This window comes from Sorex araneus, chromosome 11 (assembly GCF_027595985.1).
Source record: "Sorex araneus isolate mSorAra2 chromosome 11, mSorAra2.pri, whole genome shotgun sequence".
NCBI lineage: Eukaryota > Metazoa > Chordata > Mammalia > Eulipotyphla > Soricidae > Sorex > Sorex araneus.
In genome coordinates this window covers 22122990-22144777 of record NC_073312.1, presented here as the reverse complement: position 1 = coordinate 22144777, position 21788 = coordinate 22122990, and the positions used below count along the sequence as shown (strand labels likewise).

Sequence of the window (21788 nt, the reverse complement as noted above, 5' to 3'; positions counted from 1 at the left end):
AGAGACGGAAAAGTTGGCCAAGTGCCACCTGTATTGATGGCCTGTGGCACGTGACCTCAGCAACTAGAAAGGGACTTCTCTGAAATTGGCTCTGAGGGGTGAGGAAAACGTGACTATTTCTTCTTTGTAGGTATTTTTCTTTCAGACATACCAGGTTGTATAGCTTGGGTGAAGTTTCACCATTATGCCTGTGTTAGAATGAGGAAGTGAGATGTCTGAGAGAGTAAGGGTCTGACACTTTAAATGTGGGTTTTTAAAACTGGTTTCAGGTGTACAGTCATGTATCAATATCTCCATATACTACATTACATTCATCACTAAAAATCTCGTTATTATCTATAACCATACAGTGGATTTGCAAGGGGCCAACCCGGGTTCAATCCCTGGCGTCCCATACAGTCCCCCTGTGCACTCAGGAATTACTCTGTCGGGATTAATTCCTGAGTGCAGAGCCAGGAGTAAACCCTGAGCATCACCGGGTGTGACCCAAAAAAGCCACATAAATGTGTCATTAAACAAAAAACCAAAAACACCTGGACCATAAGGCTGACTCTTACCTGAACTATATAGTTTGGTCTGCTTGGTCTACGGGTAAGTCTCTTCACTGGTTGAGCAATGGGATTACAAACAGTATCTTTTGTGTCCTTTCATCCATAGCTACACCCTTAGGTTCTTTCCAGCTGGGGGGTACTGTGAGTAATGCTGGGATGAGTGCAGGGGTGCTTCTTTATCTGAGCGCTGACGATTTTTTTTCTTTATCTGCCAAATCGTAAGAAGGTTTAGCCTATTTAAAGCAACAACAAAGATACACTTATCCGAGGAGATGGCCAGTTGCAGGCATGTCCTGCGGGATGCGAAAGCAAGTCTCATCCTGGTGTTTGCCTGCTTCTGCTACCCTGGGCGCGCCCTTCTAGGGCGATGTCTCTTTTGATTATGTCATCCTGGCATCTCTCGCAGATCCCTTGCCCTCTGCCCTCCCAGGGCCCAGTCACCTACACACTTCTTCTGGGGCAGGAGGGGCACTCCAGGGCGCAGCTTCCTCCTAGAGGCCTTGAAGAACGGCAACGCCTGCCTGAAGTCTGTGGAGAGCACTGAAACCTGGATCCATGGCAGAGACTAAGGCATTGGTGAAAGGTGAGTTTTCTGGATCACGGCTGGTGGCTTGGGGGGGCCTTGTAACCAGACCAGCGCGTTGGGTACGGACTTGAAGGTGCCGCTGTACCAAAGCCACTTGCAAAAGGGTCCTCAACTGGGACTCGGGAGGCGGAGCGCGCCTTCCCCACTCCCCACCCGCCAAGGCGCCTCTGCGCCCCCCCGCCTGCCCGCAGGAAGTCCTCCCCCGGAGCCGGTCCCCGAAGACTTGATCCGCATCTACAGCATGAGGTTCTGCCCCTACGCGCACCGGACGCGCCTGGTCCTCCGGGCCAAAAACATCAGGTGAGAAGCAGAAGCTCTGCTGCCTGTCCCGGCTTGGTCAGGGAGATCGTGAGACTCAGAGGGGCAGGGTGCTGGCCTCGCATGCGGGAGCCCAGGTTCCATCCCTGGCATTTGCGGGATGCCCAGATTTCAGAAAGGGCTTTCTGTCCAGCTCCACAGCAAAGTCAGTGGTAGGTACGCCTTTTTAAGCAGAACAGCCTGTTTATTTTATTTTATTTTGCATTTTGGGTCACACCTGGCGATGCACAGGGCTTACTCCTGGCTCTGCACTCAGGAATTACTCCTGGCGGTGCTCAGGGGACCATATGGGATGCTGGGGATCGAACAGGGGTAGGCCACGTACAAGGCAAACACCCTACCCGCTGTGCTATCGCTCCAGCCCCAGAACGGCCTGTTTACTGAGCCTTGCAGGCCCCTTCAGTGAAGGAATGGTGGCCTGGGGACCTGGTTTTCTCCCCCAGGCTGGGAAGGACCGGCACAGCTAAGACAGGATGTCCATAGCTGCTGCCCATGCCACTGCCTGTATGTACCTCAGGTGACCCTGTTCTCCTAGGAACTGAGCTGCCACACCCCAGATCCTATACAGTTACCTGTCTTGCCTCAGCTCCACACCCCACTCCCACATGCCCACCCCCCACCCACACCTCCAACCCTAACTCCAAAATAGGAGCTCTTGAGGGTAGGGATTTTGTCTCTCTTATTCATGCCCTGAGATGTCTGGGATTTCCAGATTTATCTTTCTCCTTTCATTGTAGTGGGCCCTAAGATGATGCCTTTAAAAACAAAAAATCTGGGGCTGGAGCAATAGCACAGCGGGTAGGGCGTTTGCCTTGCATGCGGCTGACCCGGGTTCGATCCCCAGCATCCCATATGGTCCCCTGAGCACCGCCAGGAGTGATTCCTGAGTGCAGAGCCAGGAGTAACCCCTGTGCATCGCCAGGTGTGACCCAAAAAGCAAAAAAAAAAAAAAAAAAATCTGCATGTTTGACCCACAGGGATAAACTGGCAGTGGGGGCACTGATGTCCCTGTTTCCTTAGACCAAAACTCTCTACTCTAGCTCTGCTGACATTCTGATTCTGAGCCAGATATTCTTTATCATGGTGTGTGTGTGTGTGTGTGTGTGTGTGTGTGTGTGTGTGTGTGTGTGTGTGTGTGTGTGTGTGTGTGTAGAGGGTGGTTAGCAAGTACCCTGGCTGTTAATGTCAGAATATTCCTCCCGCCTAGGGATAACAACTGAAAAAATGTCTCCAGATATCAGGTTCTTAGTTTCAAGTTTGAGAGTGCCCTGAGCCGTCCACTGAAGGGTGAACCTTGGGGAAGCAGATGAATTCAGTTGTCCTGCTAAGCCCAGATCAGGACTCTCAGTGGGTGGAGATTCTTGGTGGGTAGAGAATCTGTTCAGGAGATTTCGGTGTCCTGGACCCCATTCTTGGTAGGTGAAGCGTTGCATAGTTTCTGTGCCTTCTCCAATTCCGACTTGGGCGTCTTACTTTGTCAAGGGAAATACCAGGGAAACATAGAGAACTCATTTCACAGAACTTTCCCCAAAGAATAAAGATAATGATGCTGTGGTGTAATATTTTTAGGGGGCAGAACTTAAACTTTTGAATGATGAATTGCAAATTTTATTTGATAAATTGCTGTCAGATCTGTCTGAGTCAGGTTCTGATTTATATGTCCTTCTTGTTTTCCCTTTGCTTTTGAAGACACGAAATTGTCAACATTAACCTGAGAAACAAGCCTGATTGGTACTATCTGAAGCACCCCTTTGGCCAAGTCCCTGTCCTGGAAAACAGCAGATGTCAGCTGATCTACGAATCTGTGATTGCTTGTGAGTACCTGGATGATGCATTTCCAGGGAGGAAGCTGTACCCATATGACCCTTATGAGCGAGCTCGCCAAAAGATGTTATTGGAGCTCTTCGATAAGGTATGGGCAATTATGTATTTTCCACTTAACCTCGATCTGCCTTTGTGTAGCACTGTAGCACTGTTGTCCCATTGTTCATCAATTTGCTTGAGCGGGCACCAGTAATGTCTCCATTGTCAGACTTGTTGTTATTGTTTTTGGCATATTCAATATGCCATGGGGAGCTTGCCAGGCTCTGTTGTGCAGGTGGGATACCCTCGGTAGCTTGCTGGGCTCTCCGAGAGAGACAGAGGAACTGAACCTGGGTTGGCAGCATGCAAGGCAAACGCCCTACCCTCTGTGCTATCACTCCAGCCCAAACTTTGCATATCTTTCCCAAACTTAAATAGCCTGGTATTCACACTTTGTTACCTTAAGAAGGCAGTCGATCCGGAATGATAGTGTCTCATCCTGTTCTGTAACACCAGATTATTCTATTCTATAGAATCAGGGCTGTGGCCCCTGAGATGAAAAGTTTCAAGCTTACCTGATAATGACCATTTCAGCTAAGAGTCTCCAGAGGGGTGGTTAGTGCATGGTGAGAATCGTGTGGCTTAAGACAGGAATCCTGAAAGAGGTGAAACCTTGGGCTGCTAAAGGGGAAGATTTCTAAGGTTTCCAGTGAAACATACTGGGGTGTGAAGATCGTCTTGCATGGAAAGGCATGTCCTTTTTGGGAAGCAAGTGTACCTTCTGTCTGGGGAGTATAAGGAAAAGGAAAAGGGACACTATGGAGGTGAAAGAAGAAATGACGGAGCAATGTTCAAATAGGTCTCATGGAGAGAAAAAAATAAATAATGATGCCAACAGTGGGAATGTTTTATTGAATACCCACATGATCCTTGTACAGTCCTGCCCTTATAAAGGTTAACTTATGGAACTTCGACAACCATCTTTCCTGGTGGGTCTTACTAGTCACCCATTTTCCAGATGAGAACACTGGGACTAAGAGAAAGCTTGCTCCACTACTTTTAAGCTGCTACAGCCTAAAAGTAGTGGAGCAAGTAAGGAGTTCTGGAGAATCCCCTTTAAAGCAGTGGTCTTCCATGGCCAGCCAGCAGACTAGGACCCATCTACAAAGGGAGAAAGGTTGGACACCATTATTCTCCACCTGGGTTATAACTAACAGACCATGAATCAGGATGAAGGACAGAGGGGATCTCCAGGTGTACAAAGGTTGAAGAACATTGCTTTAAAGCCCCTGTTCAACCAGGGGGCAATGGTGTGGGGATTTGTGGAACTGCACAGATGCCCCCTCCGAGGGAGCTGGGGAGCATGAACCTGGGTGTCAGTCTGTGCAGTGAAAAGCTGAGGCTGCATTTCTCAGCAGAGCAGCAGCACAGAGTTGTCTGGTACTTCCCAGCTAAAGAACGCATGTCCTCTCGATTAGGTCCCATCTTTGACCAAGGAGTGTCTGGTAGCACTGAGATTCGGGAGAGAATGCACGGATCTGAAACTAGCACTGCGCCAGGAGTTCTGCAACCTGGAAGAGGTACAGACCGCAGGGGCCCTTCGTGGCCACACCCAGTGAAAGGCCAGTGGAAGGCAGCGTGGGTGACCTGGTGGGCCCATCACCCTCTGCTTCCATGGACTTATCATCTCTGCCTGACTTGGTTAAGTTGAATTTCTAAACATCTGATTTTGACTTGAAGTGCCACCCACCCCACTCCACTCACCTGCCCTGGAATTAGTCTTGAATAACTGGCAAGGAGTTGGGGAGGGCTTCTGAGACATGCTTTCCTTCCCCAGAATTACCAACTGCCATAGGTACATGCCGCTGTAGCTTCAGCCAGTGAGACCCAGGTCTTGTTGGTTGGGGATTATGTTTGGCTTCTAGAAAAAGAGACAACTACTACTGTAAACTTATAGTGTAAGGGTATATTTTCTCTCTTATTAAAAAAAAAGGCAGGGCAGTTCAGGGCTAGTTTTTATGGTCTTTTATGAAACTGCAGAGGACTGAGGCTTTTTCTTTCTGCTCTGTCCTCTTTAGTGCAAGGCTGTCATCCTCAAAATGACAAGATAGCTGCTGGAACTGCAGCCATCACATCCAAGTTCGAGGTTGTGGAAAGAAGAACATAAAGGGGGAAAAATGGCGCAAGCCTATGTTTCTTTATAAGGCTTTCAAGCCCTACTCAGTGCGCCCTTAACTCCTGGGCCAGACCTAGTGCTAGCATCTTAACTCTGTTATGCGACAGGAAACTAGAAAAAATATTTTTTTTTCAGTGAAGAGCAGCCTGAATTAAAGCAAGGTTATAAAATTAAGAAAGAGGGGGGGAAATGGCTATGTGTGGGCAAGAAATAATTTCTGTCAGCTAACCTGCATAACCTGGAAGTAATAGGGCTGCCAGCTCTCACCTCTAGGTGAAGTTCCAAAACTTAACAAATATATTTGAAACACTGTAATTGACAATTTGTGAATGATAGTGTTTTGTACATACAATGTTCCAACACCAGACTTTCCACCAGAGTGTCATGGTCCGTCCACTATTGTCTTAGGGTCCCCTCACATGGTTGGAATCTTCCAACATTAAACTTGGTTTGCTGTCCTCTTGTTATAAAAGTACTTCTCAGGGGGCCAAAGTGATAGCACAGTGAAGGGCATTCACCTTGTATGCAGCTGACCGAGGTTCATCCCTGGAATTCCATCACTGTATCACTGTATCACTGTCATCCATTACTCATCAATTTGTTTGAGCGGGCACCAGCAACGTTTCCATTCATCCCTGTTGTGTTCAGGGTCAGGAGAATGAAGCCCATTATTGTTTCTGATTTTGGCATGTCAGATATGCCATGGGTAGCTTGCCAGGCTCTGCCGTGAGAGATTCTGTGCAGAATCTGGAATTCCATATCAGGAGTAATTTCTGAGTGCAGAGCCAGGAATAACCCCAAGCATTGCTGGGTGTGGCCCCAAAATCAAAAGAAAAAATGAAAAGAAAGAATAAAACATTTCTTAGCGCCAGTCCACCCCTGAAATTTGTCGTCATTAAATGGGCAAATGAAAAGCATCTCACAAATGTACCTGAGGCTACTCCTGACCTCCTACCTCTATGTGATGGTATCACTTATTGTTGGAAACACTGTTCTAGAAGCGTCTGATAGGTGCTTCTTTGATTCTGCCGCTCTCCCCTCCGCCCCCATTATCTTTGTTCAATAAACAGATGCATTCCCTGACAGGGTAGGTTGCAACTCTGTTGGCAGCCAGAGAATGCTATTTTTATCCACTTACGGGAAGCTTGGTTATTAATACTCTTTCAATTGACCTTTGTCAAGTGGAAGCAGATTAAACTTATTTACAACCCAAGTTGCCCACCTTAGAATTATACTGTTGCAGTGTTTGTGACTGATGACTATTCACATGCAAGAAAATGTTAACTTTTGGTCCTAAGACCACAGACTGTGGTGTAGGTGCCCCATGCAGTGGAAGTATACTATGGCATAGTCTTGGATTCTAGACTTTACTGGATTCCAGGATGTGGAAATTATTCTGTATCCCTTTGGGCTTTGGTTATCCCATTTATAGAACAAGGAGGGTATATTCTCAGAGCCTCTGGGTTCCACAGAGTGCCCACCCAGCAAAGGCGATACTTTATCTCACTTGGGTAGAGAGAGAAGGGTCCACTGCTTTCCAAATTACTTTGAAAGCTCTTCCACATAGGAATTTAAAATTTTGTTTTCTACTTTAAACACCATAGTTTGCAAAGTTGTTCATGATACACTTGTATACTGGCATGATACACCTGTATACTTGTATACAGGCATTCAATACTTAAACCCCAATCCTACCACCACTGTGACCTTCCTTCCATCATTGTCTCCATTTTTCCAATCACCCCTCACGCCTGACCCCAAATAACTTATTTTCTATTGCTATTACACCTAAGTGGCTAATGGAATTATCAAAAACGACTTCAGTAAACGAAAACGTGAAAATTGTATCTCACCATAGGGACATTAAGTCCTTATTTGACGGTGTAGTAAGCTGTTGTTGCTAGATGAGCCTTCTATGTTAATGCTGTTGTTAATTGAGCTTTGTTATTTTTTACATTACAGTACCATCGAATTTGGTGTGCTCCTACTGGGATGTTAGTATTGTAGAGTTTGGAGATGTTGCACAGCTACAAATGTGGCTGCATGTTCCAGAAACTCTAGAATATTTAACTGGACTGTGAGTTTACTTGGAGGCAGTTGTGGGGTGTGGGCATGGCTGCCGGGGCTTCTGGAAGCATAGGAATAGGGTGGGGAGAGGTTTCTCACCCACCCTCCAAGAAGGCCCTAGAGTTCTCAGCCAAAACACCCTGGCGTACCTGAAACATTCAGCTGTTTGGCTTCTTTGTGGAACTCAGTTGTGAGATGGTGGAGTCCAACCCTTGGTATGGCGGCAGCTGTTGGGGTGTGAGTGCGGCCATGGGGTTTCCGCAGGGCATACATGTGAGTGACTTGATCTATTTCTCTGAATACCAGTAAGCCGACTCCAGGCCTTATTGCTGAAATCAAAACTTGGCAGGATCTTTTTATTTATTTATTTAATTTTTTTGTGGGGGCAGGGGGTGGGAGGCAGGGTACACACAGCAGTGCTCAGGGCTTATTCCTGGCTTTGTGTTCAGGAATCACTGCTGATGACCTTGGGGAACCATATATATTGGGGATTGAACCCAGGTTGGATGCTGGGGATTGAATTTGGGTTGCTGTGTTCAAGGCAAGCAATTTGCCTGCTGTAATATTGCTCCAGCCCCTGAAACTTGGCAAAATAATTTTCATTTTTTAAAAATTTTTAAAATTTTATTGAATCACTGTGAACAAGATAATTTTAATGAAGATGGTTATTTGACTTGGGTGATTATTTCCCATGATCTTGAACAATCAAGATTTTGCATGTGGTCAGCTGTTAGGAGAGATGAAGTCATGAAATTTGTTTATAAATGGATAAATATGGAGACTATCATGCTAAGTGAAATGAGTCAGAAAGAAAGGGACAGACATAGAGGGACTGCACTCATTTGTGGAGTATAGGGTATCATCACATGAGGCTGACACCCAAGGACAGTAGATACAAGGGCCAGGGGTTTGCCCCATAGCTGGAAGACTGCTTCATGTGCGGAGGGGATAAGGCAGATGGAATAGAGACGGGATCACTAAGAAAATGATGGCTGGAGGAACCAGTTGGGAATGGAGATGTGTGCCAAAAGTAGATAATGGACCAAACACGATGACCTCTCAGTGTCTGTATACAAGCTATAATGCCCAAAAGTAGAGAGAGAGTATGGGGAATATTGTCTGCCTTAGAGGCTGGGGGAGGGTGGGAAAGAGGGGGTATACCCGGGATATTGGTAGTGGGGAATGTGCATTGGTGGAGGAATGGGTGTTTGATCATTGTGAGAGTGTAACCCAAACATGAAAGTTTGTAACTATCTCACATTGATTCAATACAATAAAATAAAAAAAGATTTTGCATGTGGTGAATAGAGATTAAATAGCTATGGACTTTCCTGTGATAAGGTAATGGTATCTAACTTGGCATGTTAACAAGTAAGTCTCCATTCATATTTTAGTCTTTAACTATGACACTTAAAAAAATACTTTGACTTATCTCTTTCTAAACATGGCTTCAGCAAAAATGAAAGACTTGTTTGGCTTATTACATAATCCTACTTTTTGTGTGTGTGTGTGTGTGTGTGTGTGTGTGTGTGTGATTTTGTTTGTTCTTTGGGTCATTGATGGTACTCAGGCAAGTATGTAGTTTGGGGGTAGAACCCGGGACCCTGTGCATGCTAGGCATTTACGCCAGCCCTTTTTGCCATCTCCCTGGCCCTGTATAACTCCACTTTTCTTACTAGTTTTACAATTCCCTGAGATACATTACTGCTGCTTTTATTATCTAAGCAGCAAACTCCCTGCTGGCTTTTCATTCTAAACATTTTCACGAGTTTTAAAACAGCGATGCCCTTTCTCACCACATTTGTCTTCAAACTGTTTTCCCTGCCTTTCCTGAATCCTTAATCTGAGTAGCTATGGGTTTTTGCTTTATTTTTTTTTAATGTTTGTTATTGACTTTTCTATTTTAAAATATCCCTAGAGTCCAGCTTCTATCTTTATCTTTGTGAATTTGACTGTGGCAGAATCTTCCAGGGACTACTTTAGGCCAGTGGCTTTATTCTTCGTGTTTTCACTATGGGTAAAGTCTAGTCAAGACCAAGTGCAATGAAGAGTGTAGGCCCTATTTCTTCGGTGCTTTGGATTTTTGTGCTGGTGTTCCAATGTATACATGAATTGGTTCTGCATTTGGGCCGTATCGCTTATGTCCTTCTGGGTCGTCATCAGGATTTAATAAAGGAGCATGAGATAGAGGATGACATGGATGACTCTGGACTAACTAGGGTGGTGACAACCTGCTTGGTGGCTGAGGTGTTCATCGGCTCCACCAGCATACCAGGCTTTTAATTCTTGGCACTAACCAATCTGCCTGCCTGGAGACCTTAATAATCCCAGGCCACTTCCCAAGGGGAAATGTGGAGTGGGGATGTGGAATAGTCAAATCTGTAGAATTTGGAGTGGTTTGCAAGAGGTCAAATATGCCTAATTTGGGGCTGGAGTGAGAGCACAAGGGGTAGGGCATTTGCCTTCCATGCGGCCAACCTGGATTTGATTCCCAGCATCCCATATGGTCCCCCAGCACTGCCAGGAGTAATTCCTGAGTGCATGAGCCAGGAGTAACCCCTGTGCATCGCTGGGTGTGACCCAAAAAGCAAATATATATGTATGTATGTATGTATATATATATATATATACATGTACATATATATATATATGTATTCCCCTCCAAGGGGCCCTGGGGAAGACAGCCAGGCGTGCAGGCAAGAGACTCTTTGCAAATATATATATATGTATATATATATATACACATGCATATATATATACACATGCATATATATATATATGCAAAGAGTCTCTTGCCTGCACGCCTGGCTGTCTTCCCTGGGGCCCCTTGGAGGGGAATATATATATGTATATATTAGGCATATATATGCCTAATTTTTAATGTATAGCCCCCACCCAGCAGCAACTGTCAAGCATATTTTTCTGATTTAGAATTTTGCCCATCATCTTAACCGGTCTGATTCCCTTCTCCAAAAAAAAAATATTTATATATATATATATTTCACCCATTTATATTGTCTTAATTAAGTTTGCTATTTTCTGGGGGCTAGAGAGACAGTACAGCAGGCAAGGCACTTGCTTTGTATGTGGCCCATCCAGGTTCAATCCCCAGCATTGTCCGGAGTAATCCCTAAGTGCTGTCAGGAAAAAGCTCTGAGGATTGCCAGGTGTGATTCAAAAACCAAAAATAAATGAATAAATAAAAGAAATGAAATGAAATCAAACAGTGTTTTTCTTTTGTGAGCTTCTTTTAACTTAGCATGAGATGTTCAGCATTCATCTTTTATGGCTAAATAAAAGGGAACAGGTCTTCGCATGCAAGACACCACCTTTTCTTTGTCCATTTGTCAGTTGATGAGCACTTGGCTTGTTTCTACTTTCTGGCTATTTGGGTAATGGCACTGTGAACGTTCAAAGTTCATATTTTTGTGTTGGACATAGGTTGTCAGTTTTCTTGGGTTTTCTCTTCCCGTGGCTTGTCTGCTAACCTGCCATGTGAATTATAACTTTCACTCTGAGGAGTTGGTCATCCTCCGTCTTCCAGAGACCCGTTGAATGGTTTTAGTGCTATTGCTATGGTGACTTCATTTGCTGTTCAACTTTGACAGCTGATGTTTAGGTAAACTAGTATCTGCTGTCTTTCTTTTCTTTTTTTTTTCTTTATTTTTTGTGGGGGTGGGGGCCAACACTTGGTGGTGCTCAGGAACTACTCCTGACTCTGCACTAAGGGATAACTCCTGGGTATGCTTGGGTCCATATGTGGTGCTGGGGATTTGAACCAGGGCCGTCTGCGTGCCACACAAGTGCCTTAACCCTAGTGCTATCTCTTTAGCTCCCTACCATCTATCTTTAAATAACTTCCTGCTTCTCTCTCCCACATGTAATTAATAGAAGGATCATTATTTAATTCCGGCTAAAATTTATTCTTTCCAATTACAAAGTCATGTTTATTATGGAAATTTGGAAAATACAGAAAAATTATATGAACTAAGTGGGATAATTATCCTACTACCTCCAAACAACTACTGTTATTATTTTAGATTTTTTTACTTTATCCTCTTTTATGCTAAGTATATTATGTGTAGCTGAAATTTTACAGTATACAGAATTTGCTTATCATTATGACCAAGTAAATCCTCCATATTTTATAAACTCTACTAATAATTATATGTATAAGGGTTATTTATTAGAACAGTATTATTTGGGGTGATAAAGTTATAAAACTTAATGTACATTATGTGGAGAATGGTTAAATTATATTCATCTTGTAGAATTCTGTAGAGCAATTAAAAATGAATGTGGTAGGTCTATGTGTATTGACATGAAAGATTGTCTAGAAATGTTTAAGTGAATTACACTGCAAAAACAGATGGTATGATCTTGTTTTTATAGAAGAAAACAAAACTGTGCGTGTGTATTCACATGAATAAATCCTAGAAAAATGTCTAGTGATATACACATCAAACTCCTAATGTCTACTGGGAAGGGGTTGAGCATTGGGGTTGGAAAAAAATAGTTAAGGACAGGGGGAGAGAAAGTTTTTGCCTTTATATTGTTTTCTGGTTTGGATTTTTTGTTTATTATAAGGATGTATTTCTCTATTGCATATCATTTTTTAACATGGCACAGGGGTGCATAATTTACATGTGGATTAGCCATAGTTATCCAGCACCCTCACTAGGATGTTTCTATTATTTCTAGTTCTTTATAGCTATGAATTATGGAATGGGAACAGAAGCTTCTCTGCATAAAACACTTTGTCAGTTTTAGAATAGGTGATGGGGCTGGACTTTTCCGAAGTGGGGTTACCAGCTCGAAGCATAATAGCATAGACTTGACTGAGTCACTGAGTTGTTCCCAAAGGCTTGTCTGGTTGACTCCTCTCTGAAAATGGTCCCCTATGCACTGTTGGGAGATGGCATTTCAAAAGATGTTTGGGGGCTAGGAAGATGGCTTGTGGGGCTGGGGTGTTTGCCCGGCATGCCCAGGGCTTGTGCTCCCACGGACGGCCAGGATGTGGTCTTGGTGGTTCCGTCACTCTCTAATTGCTGGGGAAACCCCACTATCCCCCAATAAGTAAATAGATATTTGTCTGTTTTGGAGAGAAACTGTAGTTTTCCATTGTTGATTTGATGTGCATTTCTCTGATTGCTAGTGAAGAACATTTCCCCTAATATATTGTTGGGTTCAATTTGTCCTCATGTTTTGTCTGATGGAAATTGTTGGGGTACTTGGTCCATATCTTTATTGTCTTACTGATTTTCCTTGTTGCTTTGTAAAAAATTCCTTCTAGAATGTTCCTTATTTAGAAAGGATATTTGCGTGTTTTAAAGAGACGGTGGAGAGATAGTGCAGTGGGAAAGGCCTTGCTGTTACTGACCTGGGTTCAATCCCCAGCATGACGTATGGTTCCCTGAGCCCCATCAGGATTGATTCTTGAGCATAGAGATGGACTAAGCCCTGCACACTGCAGGGCATGGCCCAAAACAAAGACTTGGTTTTTTGGTCTTAATTTTTAATCCAGTTCATCTTTTATACATGTTATAGAAATATAATACAAATATAACACAAACATGTATTATATATATATTTTGTGATTTATTCCACTGCTTTTACTCATAGGAGGCTCTCTCTGCCTTCGGACTTTATTTTTTCTTTTTGTTTTTTGGGCCATACCCAGTTATGCTCAGGAGTTATTCCTGGCTCTGGGACCATATGGGATGTCAGGAATCAAACCCAGGTCAGCTATGTGCAAGGAAAGCGCCTTACCCACTGTGCTATCACTCTAGCCCCACTGCCATCAGTTCTTGGGCTTTTCATTTTTTTTTTTTGTCTTTTTGGGTTATACCTGGCAATGCTCAGGAGGACCTCCCTGTTGTGCTATATTGCTCCAGTTCCTCTTCCTGACTTTCCTTTCCCTTCCCTCTCTGTCATGTTAGAGATACTTGGCTGCGTGGGCATTACCTCCCTGGCTTTCCCCTGCTCTCACACAACATTAATGGATAAAGACCTAGATTGTTAAGAGAATTGCAAAACAGAATATCACCCTTTACTTTCCAAGCTCTGACAATTTGCCTTCTGACTTCCTGGGAACGCTGGGTGATAACTGAAGAGTTGCAGGAGGGCAGAGATCTAGCAAAGGAGAAACAGTCTTCTGTGTTTCTTTCTGTACCCTAAGTTGGTTTCGTAGGAAATAAGTATACTGCCATGAACTGGGCTTGAGTAACCAGGGATCTGAAGCCTTCAATGTTGAGAACCTCCTTGGTATGAACTCTACAGACTTCTGCCCTGGAGTTGAGTACTTTTCTGCAGCTTTTGCATTAGAATTTCAGGATTGGGCAGCGCAGGGTTCCCTGGGAGTCTCTGAAATTGATCCCTAGACTCCAAGACTGTGATTGGAAGCTTTTCGGATGTCTGGTTGGAGAAGTTTTAGGGATTCATTTCCCCTGCTGCAGTCACAGCCATGGACAGTGCCTCTCCCCACTGACGACCACAAGGGGGAGCCCCGCGCACTCCTTCCTTCCATCGCTGCTCATCCGAGAACCTCCATCCCCCTGGGAGCGCCGAGCTAGCAAGGACCTTGCAGAAAAAGCAAGACCTTTCATCCCCGCCTAGACTTCTCAGGTTCTGAGGCTAGAGTCAGTGGCTCTTGACTTAACAGTTTCACCCTCTTCATTTTGCATATTTGCTCTTTCTCCCTTCTCAGACCCTAAAGCTTCAGAAGGCACTAAAGTAGTTTTTACTGGAAAATAGAAAATTTTCAAAAAAGAAATTCCCCATCAAATGGTTTAATATTTTTTTCTTGAAATAATTCAATGCTAAAGTGTTTACACTCTGTTCTAACTCTTAGGACCCCTGAGAACTTGGTCCCCTTCCCTGGCCATATCGGGGCCATGAATCCCCCTTGTACAGGGGTATCTGGGGCTTCTGAAGGAAAGTATATCCCCTAAGCATGCCATTGTACCTTGTTCTCCGAAGCCAAGGAGAACCATCCTGAAAGTGAGGGACGCTGTTCAACAGAGAGCACGATGGCATCATAGGTGGCAGGTGGAAGGCAGAAAGAATTGAATAATACTTTTTGTTTCTTGGATTTTTGGTTTGAAAGCTCCTGATTTTCTTTGTATTAATTAAATTTTAAAAAGCGGGCTCTCTAGTTTACAATATCATGTGACTGGTTTGATGCCTGCATTATTCTAGTACCACCCCCTCTACCAGTGTGTCCCGCCCCTCTACCCATTCCCAAAATAGATTTTTTTTTAATTGAGAAACTTACCTGAAGACTTTATCCTTAGTATTAAACAGGAAGGAGGGAATTTGTTTATATTGAGGTAGTGTCAGTGTAGAATGGCTGTATATGTCTTGAGGACACATATTCACACCTATTCAAAATATGTCACCACACTGCACCCATCACTCAAGTGCCATCTCTCTGCCCCACACCCTGGTCATTTCTCCCTGCTGCCCCCTGGCCACCTGTTGTCAGAGTTCAGGGGCTAGTGCGGGAATTAAGAACAGGGAGTGTTGGTGGGCTGAAGAGATAATGCTGCGGGTAAGAGGCTTAGAGCCGACCCAGGTCTGATCCCCAGCACCCCACCCCCACCCGGTCCCCCAAGCCCTGCTAGGAGCCAAGCTTGATTCCTTTGCGTAGAGCCAGGAGTAAACCCTGAAGACCACTGGGTATGACCAAAAAATAAAAAAAGCAAACCCAAAACAACAACAACAACAAACAGACAAAGGAGTTTTTTTTGTCTCAGCTGTAGCAACTGAGGCAGAGCCTCTGCCTCCCTAGTACTCACTCAGCTCCCTACGCAGCGAGACTCTCGCCGCCAGGAAAAGCCAGAGTCAAAACTTTGTTTCAGGAACTCTGCAGGACTCTGCTCTTGACCTTCTGTTCCAACTCTTAGTTTCCGGGCTCTTCGTGGCTTATTATTTTTTATATTTCAGATTGAATTGTGTGCCTCGTGCCTTGTGTAATGAGGGGCACCCCACTAGGTGACTTCTGGTGGCTCCTCCTGTTTTAAACATCTGTGTGTATGTGGGGTGTGTGTGTGTGTGTGTGTGTGTGTGTGTGTGTGTGGTTACAGAAGAACCAAACCCAATGGTGCTCATGGGATATTCTTGGCCCTGTGCTAGGGGTCATTCCTGGTGGTTCTTGGGGTACCAGGCAGTACCAGGTCTTGAACCTGAACTTCCTCAGCAAAGCCAGTGCTCAGCCCTCTGAGCTATCTCTTGGGTTCTGATATTTGATGGGTAAAGTCGGTTCACCCATTTGGACCCTTTCAGGTTTCCCGGGAAGGCTGCTCCTATTGAGATTTCAGCAGAGCCCCAGGAGCCGGGCCAGGCTGCTGTCCTCTGTCATTGGAATGTGTCTGTGAAGGAGTCAGCATTGTGGGCTAGTTCAAGGGAAAGCAGCTTTTCTCTTGGGATTGTTTCATTTGTTTTCCTCATTTTTAAAAAATTGAATTCACAACACTATGTAACATAAGTTTTTAGATATGCACCATTAAAAATCAATATATAGAGCTGGTGAGATAGCTCAGTAATCTGGAGTACATGCTTTGCATGCAGAAGGTCTGGGTTCAATCCATGGCACCACATGTAGTTCCTCTGAGCACTGTCAGATATGACCCCAGAACACTGAGCCGGGAGTAACCCCTGAGCACCACTGGGTGTGACCCCCAAACAAAAAAAGCAACTAAACAAAATCAACATGCATATACAGTATGTCAGGTTCATTACTAAAATTTACTGGGATTTTATAGGTATATCATGATAAATTTTCTGGCGGAAGGTTTGTCTGAAGCAAGTCTGGAGAATTGACAGCTTTGTCATGAACTCTGAGGAATGCTCCCGCCACACGGGAATTTAAGAAAGTGCAAGGGAATGAGTGTATTTCAAGAGCAAGGGAGAGGCTGGCAGAAGACACTTGATTTATTTCATCCATCTGCTCATCGCAACTTTATGTTGTACTGAATATCTTGATGAAGCTTGAATTACTTCATTATTGTTTATAGAAAGATGAACTCTAAGATCTTATATATATATTTAAAGGCATACTTCTAGTTTGAGTTAATGAAAAGCTTTCAGGAATACTTGCTAAGTAAGCATCAACTCCCTAAATAGTTATTCATTTCCAAGTATCTTACCACTTTACCAAAGGGCCCATCTGGGTTCCATTAGATGTCTCCGCGTGAGTTTATCTGACCGGGACGTCTCCGGGTGTCCCTCTGCTCTGGGCTCAGATGTTCTGGAGTCTGGCAGGTTAGCTCTGACTGTGACATATACCATGAAGACCAATACTAAGAGGGAAGTAATGGTTCCAGTCCAGCTCATTGTAGGTCATATGATCTCCTGCTAGACAAAAAGGCATGGGGTATTCTAGAATCCCTAAAAACAGAAATATTTGTTTTTCTTTCTGGCAGTCAGGTCTTGTTTATACATAACTGAAAATAGTCTGCTTTGAGTTTTTAATAAACAGATCCTGCTGTTTTACCTCCATCCTCAGTTTCTTTCTCATCTTTATTTTTAGAGCAATTTTTCTTATAGGGCCTACATCTGGGCATGTGGTCCCAGGGATCCAATTCAGATTTCTGAGAAACTGCTACACGTTCTTACACTTGTACCGTTGGTCCTTCTTCCTGGTTTCTTTTAACCAAGTGGGGCAACCTGGGCCTCCCAGGAATCTCCTTCACACCCTATAGGACCGTAGTGCGCATTTTAAAGTGAAAACCCCAGTGTTCTCTTTCTCCTCCTCCAAGGAGCCCCATGGATCCCTTGAGTCAGAGATGGACCTGCTTTCTGACACTGTGGACCTCAGAGGCCTCTGTAATCTCCTCCTGAGAGTACAGGTCTATCTGTACATGGTTTAGTCCCTCCTGAGCTCTGAGCTGACTGATGAGGACGTTGAGATGTGGCAGAGGAGGCACATGTTCTCATAACGAGTGAATTCAGAAGTCTAGCCCAGTGTAGAACCAGGTTCGAGGCTCAGAGGTCACTTCTTCTCATTTTCCCCCTTACTCTTTTCTTTGCTGCTGCTATGACCAGGGATCACAATTATTTGTTGTGGTGCCATGGATTCAACTATGGTTTCACACATGGAAGGCAGTTCCTCTGTCACTGGGGTACATCCAACGCCAGGGCTCTAGAGCACACCTTCCTTTTATTATTATTATTACTATGCTGTCTTAGGTTAAAATTGTAGTGTTATAGTTCATGGTATCAATGTACAGAATTACTGCACCCCACCACCACCAATATACCCGGGACCCTCCAACCAGACTCCCCACATCGCCTTTAGTATGATATCCCCCAGACTTCCCTTCATTGAGTTTAAGTTTTATAATCCAAGGCAAAGGTTTGTCATTTTTCAGTACTTTCTTTTTTTTGTGGGTGGGGGGGTTCTGTCTATACCCCACAGATGCATGGGGTCACCTGGTGTATATTCTCTCTCTGACTTCCTTTGCTTCACATGATACACTCTTGTACCATTCATCTTGGTGAAAACGGAATGATTTATTTTTGTTGCTTATTTTGGGGCCACATCCAGTGGTGCTCAGGACTTTCTGCTAAATCCGTGCTCAGGGATCATTCATGGGGGTTCTGGGATGTAATGCTCAGAGGAACTACATGTGGTACCATGAACTGAACCCAGGGATGATTCCTTAGAGGACTCCATGGGATGCTGGGGACTGAACCTGAGTCAACTGTGTGCAAGACAAATGCCTTGCTACACTGTCTCTCCAGCCAGTGAACCACATGGTTTCATCTTTTCTTGCTGTGTGTAGTATTCCATTGAGTTTATATACTAGTTATTTATTCATCTGTTGTTGGACACTTGGGTTGTTTCCTATGGCTATATTTAAAGCACTGTAATATACATAGAAATGTTTGTATCTTTTCGAATTAGTGTTTTCTGTATTTAGGAGGTAGATGCCGAGAAGTAGAATGGCTGGGTTTTATGGAAGCTCTTTGCTTACTTTTTTTGAGAAGTCTCCGTACTATATCCCACAGAGGCTGAACTGCATGACATCCCACCAACAGTGAAAGGGGGTTCCTTTCTCAACACTTCCCTGCCCACACTGGCTGTTTTGGGTAGATGCCATCTCCCTGGTATGTGATGAGAGCTCATTGTTGTTTTGCTCAACATTTCCCTGGTAATGAATGATGACAAACTCTTTCCCATATCAGAACTCACCTTCTGAATTGCAACCTGACATCTATAGCCACGTCCACAGGCTGGCATGAGTAGGAAGAGCCAAGCCTAGTGTAGGGATTGGAATCTGGGAATACAGATATGGATATAAAGCACAGGTCACCGTGTCTAGGGAACGATTCATTTGGTAGGAATTATATGGGTCAAACATCTGTTTGCTTGACTTAACTAGGCCATTGGCACCTACTTTTTTTTCAATTTTCATTTTTTTTTATTGAATCACCATGAAAAAAGTTACAAAGCTTTCAGGTTAAATTCTTAGTCACTCAATGATCAGACCCCCATCCCTTCACTAGTGCACATGTTCCACCACCAAGAACCCCAGTATACCCTCCATCCCTACCCCCTCCCCACCTGTGTGGCTAATGATCTTCACTTTGTTCTCTCTATACTTTGAATACATTCAATATTTCAACAGAAAACTCACTATTATTATTTGGAATTTCCCCCCAACAATCAAACTTGCTGAAAAGGCATCATTTGATAATTTGTTTTCCATTGCTGAGAATGAAGAATATATGAACTCTGATATACTTTTGGATTTCTGATATTTTAGCTCATTTCACAGTCTAGATGCATTTCTATAAGAAGCCGATGGGTGCCAAAATTGGTTAGTAGACCTCCAAGATCATAGTGTTTAAGGAGCAGAGGAGCCGTTTTGTGTGCGGCTGCTCTGGATCTCATCTGGGCAGAGAGCGCGGCACCTACTTTTTCTTTGGGAAGACATAGCCTACCAATAACCTCTGCTAAGCACTTTTGCTTTTTAAAATTTTCACTTTTTTTTTCTTTTTAGTTTTTCTTCTTTGGCCTATGTCAAGAGTTGATCTGTTTGCTTTGCCGTCTATCTGGCTTGATTTATTTAATCAGGGAATGAATACACTTTTTCACTTTTTTTTTTTTTTTTTTTGCTTTTTGGGTCACACCCGGCCATGCACAGGGGTTACTCCTGGCTCTTCACTCAGGAATCACCCCTGGCGGTGCTCAGGGGACCACATGGGACACTGGGAATCGAACCCGGGTTGGCCGCTTGCAAGGCAAACGCCTTACCCGCTGTGCTACCGCTACAGCCCCGAGTACACTTTTTTAATGTCAAAAATTGATCATGTTTTGTGGCCAAAAAAAACGTGAACTTTAAAGAGCTCAAATGGAAGAAAAGAGGTGATAGAAAAAACATGTTGGGGTTTATGGAGGCCTCATGAAATAGCTCCTCTCTTCTTCCCAGCCTTAGTTTGGCATCCATGAGGGAAGAAAGCCCTGGAAGGGCCCTGGGGGCACGGATTCCCTTTCTTTACTGATAAACTGAATCTGATGAATGGAGGGCGGGGTGGGGGGTGGGATTCTTCTCCCTGACAGGGGCAGGGGCTGAGCCTGCCCCTGGAAAGCTGAGCCCAGCAGGGAACTGGTAGGAGGCTACAGAGAGGCTGTTTCCTCTGCCTGAACCCTTCCAGATCCCCCTATCAGAAGAGCACTGCCATGCTCTGGGTTGAAAGGAGGGCAGAGACTCCTGTCTGTGAGGGGGAGGGAGGACTGCGCCGGCAGGGAGGGGCCTCGGGGGACCGGAGCAGCGTCGACCCAGCTTTTCAGCCTCAGCTCTTCCCTATTGCGAATTAATTTAATTTTGTCTTTTTGATTTTGCCTTTTTTTTTTTTTTTTTGGTTTTTGGGTCACTGTGCTTAGGGATTACTCCTGACTCTGTGCTCAAGGGTCACTCCTGGTGAAGCTCAGGGAATCATATGGTGGGGGATTAAACCCGGGCCAGCTACATGCAAGGCAGATGCCTTAACCCCTGTACTATCTCTCTGGTCCACTCTACTGTTTAGTACATGGACCTCCTGATCCGCTGCATTCGCGTCACCTTGCTGTGCTCTCTGCCACGACACTGTCAGTAGTGTGTATAAATATGCCAACCAGTAGGTCAGTTAACTTTGTTCTGTTTAAACTTGTAGATTCTTGGCTATCAGAACACCGTCTTCTTTGGTGGAAACTGTACTTCCATGATCGATTACCTAATTTGGCCCTGGTTTGAGCGGCTGGATGCATATGGAATAGCAGAGTAAGACATTGCACCCTGTGGCCAAGAACTCATGGGCGTGCGGGGGAACAGTCATGGTAAGGCCATTGATCCCACCGTGGACAGGTCTCTCCACGACACAGGAAACATGATCAGTGTTCACCCTTGTGTCCTGGCTAAAGCTGCACCTGTGTTCTCCATCCCTCACTGGGGTCCCTTTCCCTATACCACCGGGCTGCTGCCCGGAGCCTGTGTCTAGAGGCCCCTGCCTCAAGGGCTGCAGGGCATCTGTCCTCACAGTCAGCCCCTGTGGGCTATGACAGACCTCAGTCACAGGTCTCGGGTGGCCCTCTCTCCCCCTCTGACCACGGAGGGGCTCACGCTTCTCTCCTGTCCGCCCGCAGCTGTGTGGACCACACTCCAGCACTTCAGCTCTGGATCCAGGCCATGAGGCAAGACCCCACAGTGTGTGCACTCTTCATGGAGAAGAACGTTTTCCTGGGCTTCTTGAATCTCTATTTTCAGAACCACCCTGATGCCTTTGACTATGGGCTGTGCTGAGCCTCACAATCCAGCTGTCACCTTCCAGAACTCCCAAGTATGTCCGGATTCTGCACTGAGAATTGTTTGGTTGGGTTAATCAATCTCTATTCCTTTCCTTTGATGTTCCGAATAAACAGAGACAGAAAATGGCTTCTGTCCGATCCTGTCTGGGTGGTGGTGGGTTTTGTAGAACCTCACCTGGCTGCGCTCTGGGCCTCCTCCTGGCTCTGTGTTCAGGGATCTTTCCTGGCAGTGCTGCGGATTGAATCTGGACTTGGCCTCCTGCAAGGCAAGCGGTTTACCTGTCTACCTGCTCTACTTTAACTTGCTCTACTATACCTCCAGCCCTTCTCCTGGAGTGAGTCTTTGCATGACTCCTCCTGTCCAAACTCTCAAGTGCCTGTGGCTGACATCCAAGCCTCTGGATCTGGGCCCCGTTTTGCCACTAAGCAGTTGGTTCTGATCCTGAAGAAGTGGAGGCTCTGGGCCCATGCACCCCCATTGTGTATCCCAACAATGTT

At 44.9% G+C, this 21788-nt stretch overlaps 1 protein-coding gene across 1 annotated transcript; it reads left to right on the top strand.

Moving 5' to 3' along the window:
* The first annotated feature begins 1022 nt into the window (after positions 1-1022).
* Positions 1023-21285, top strand: GSTO2 (glutathione S-transferase omega 2). The gene is made up of 6 exons (XM_055119430.1): positions 1023-1134; positions 1329-1437; positions 3145-3367; positions 4737-4838; positions 20660-20766; positions 21129-21285. Exons 1-6 carry the CDS (start codon positions 1107-1109, stop codon positions 21283-21285), a joined length of 726 nt encoding a protein of 241 aa, XP_054975405.1. The 5' UTR covers positions 1023-1106.
* Positions 21286-21788: the final 503 nt, after the last annotated feature.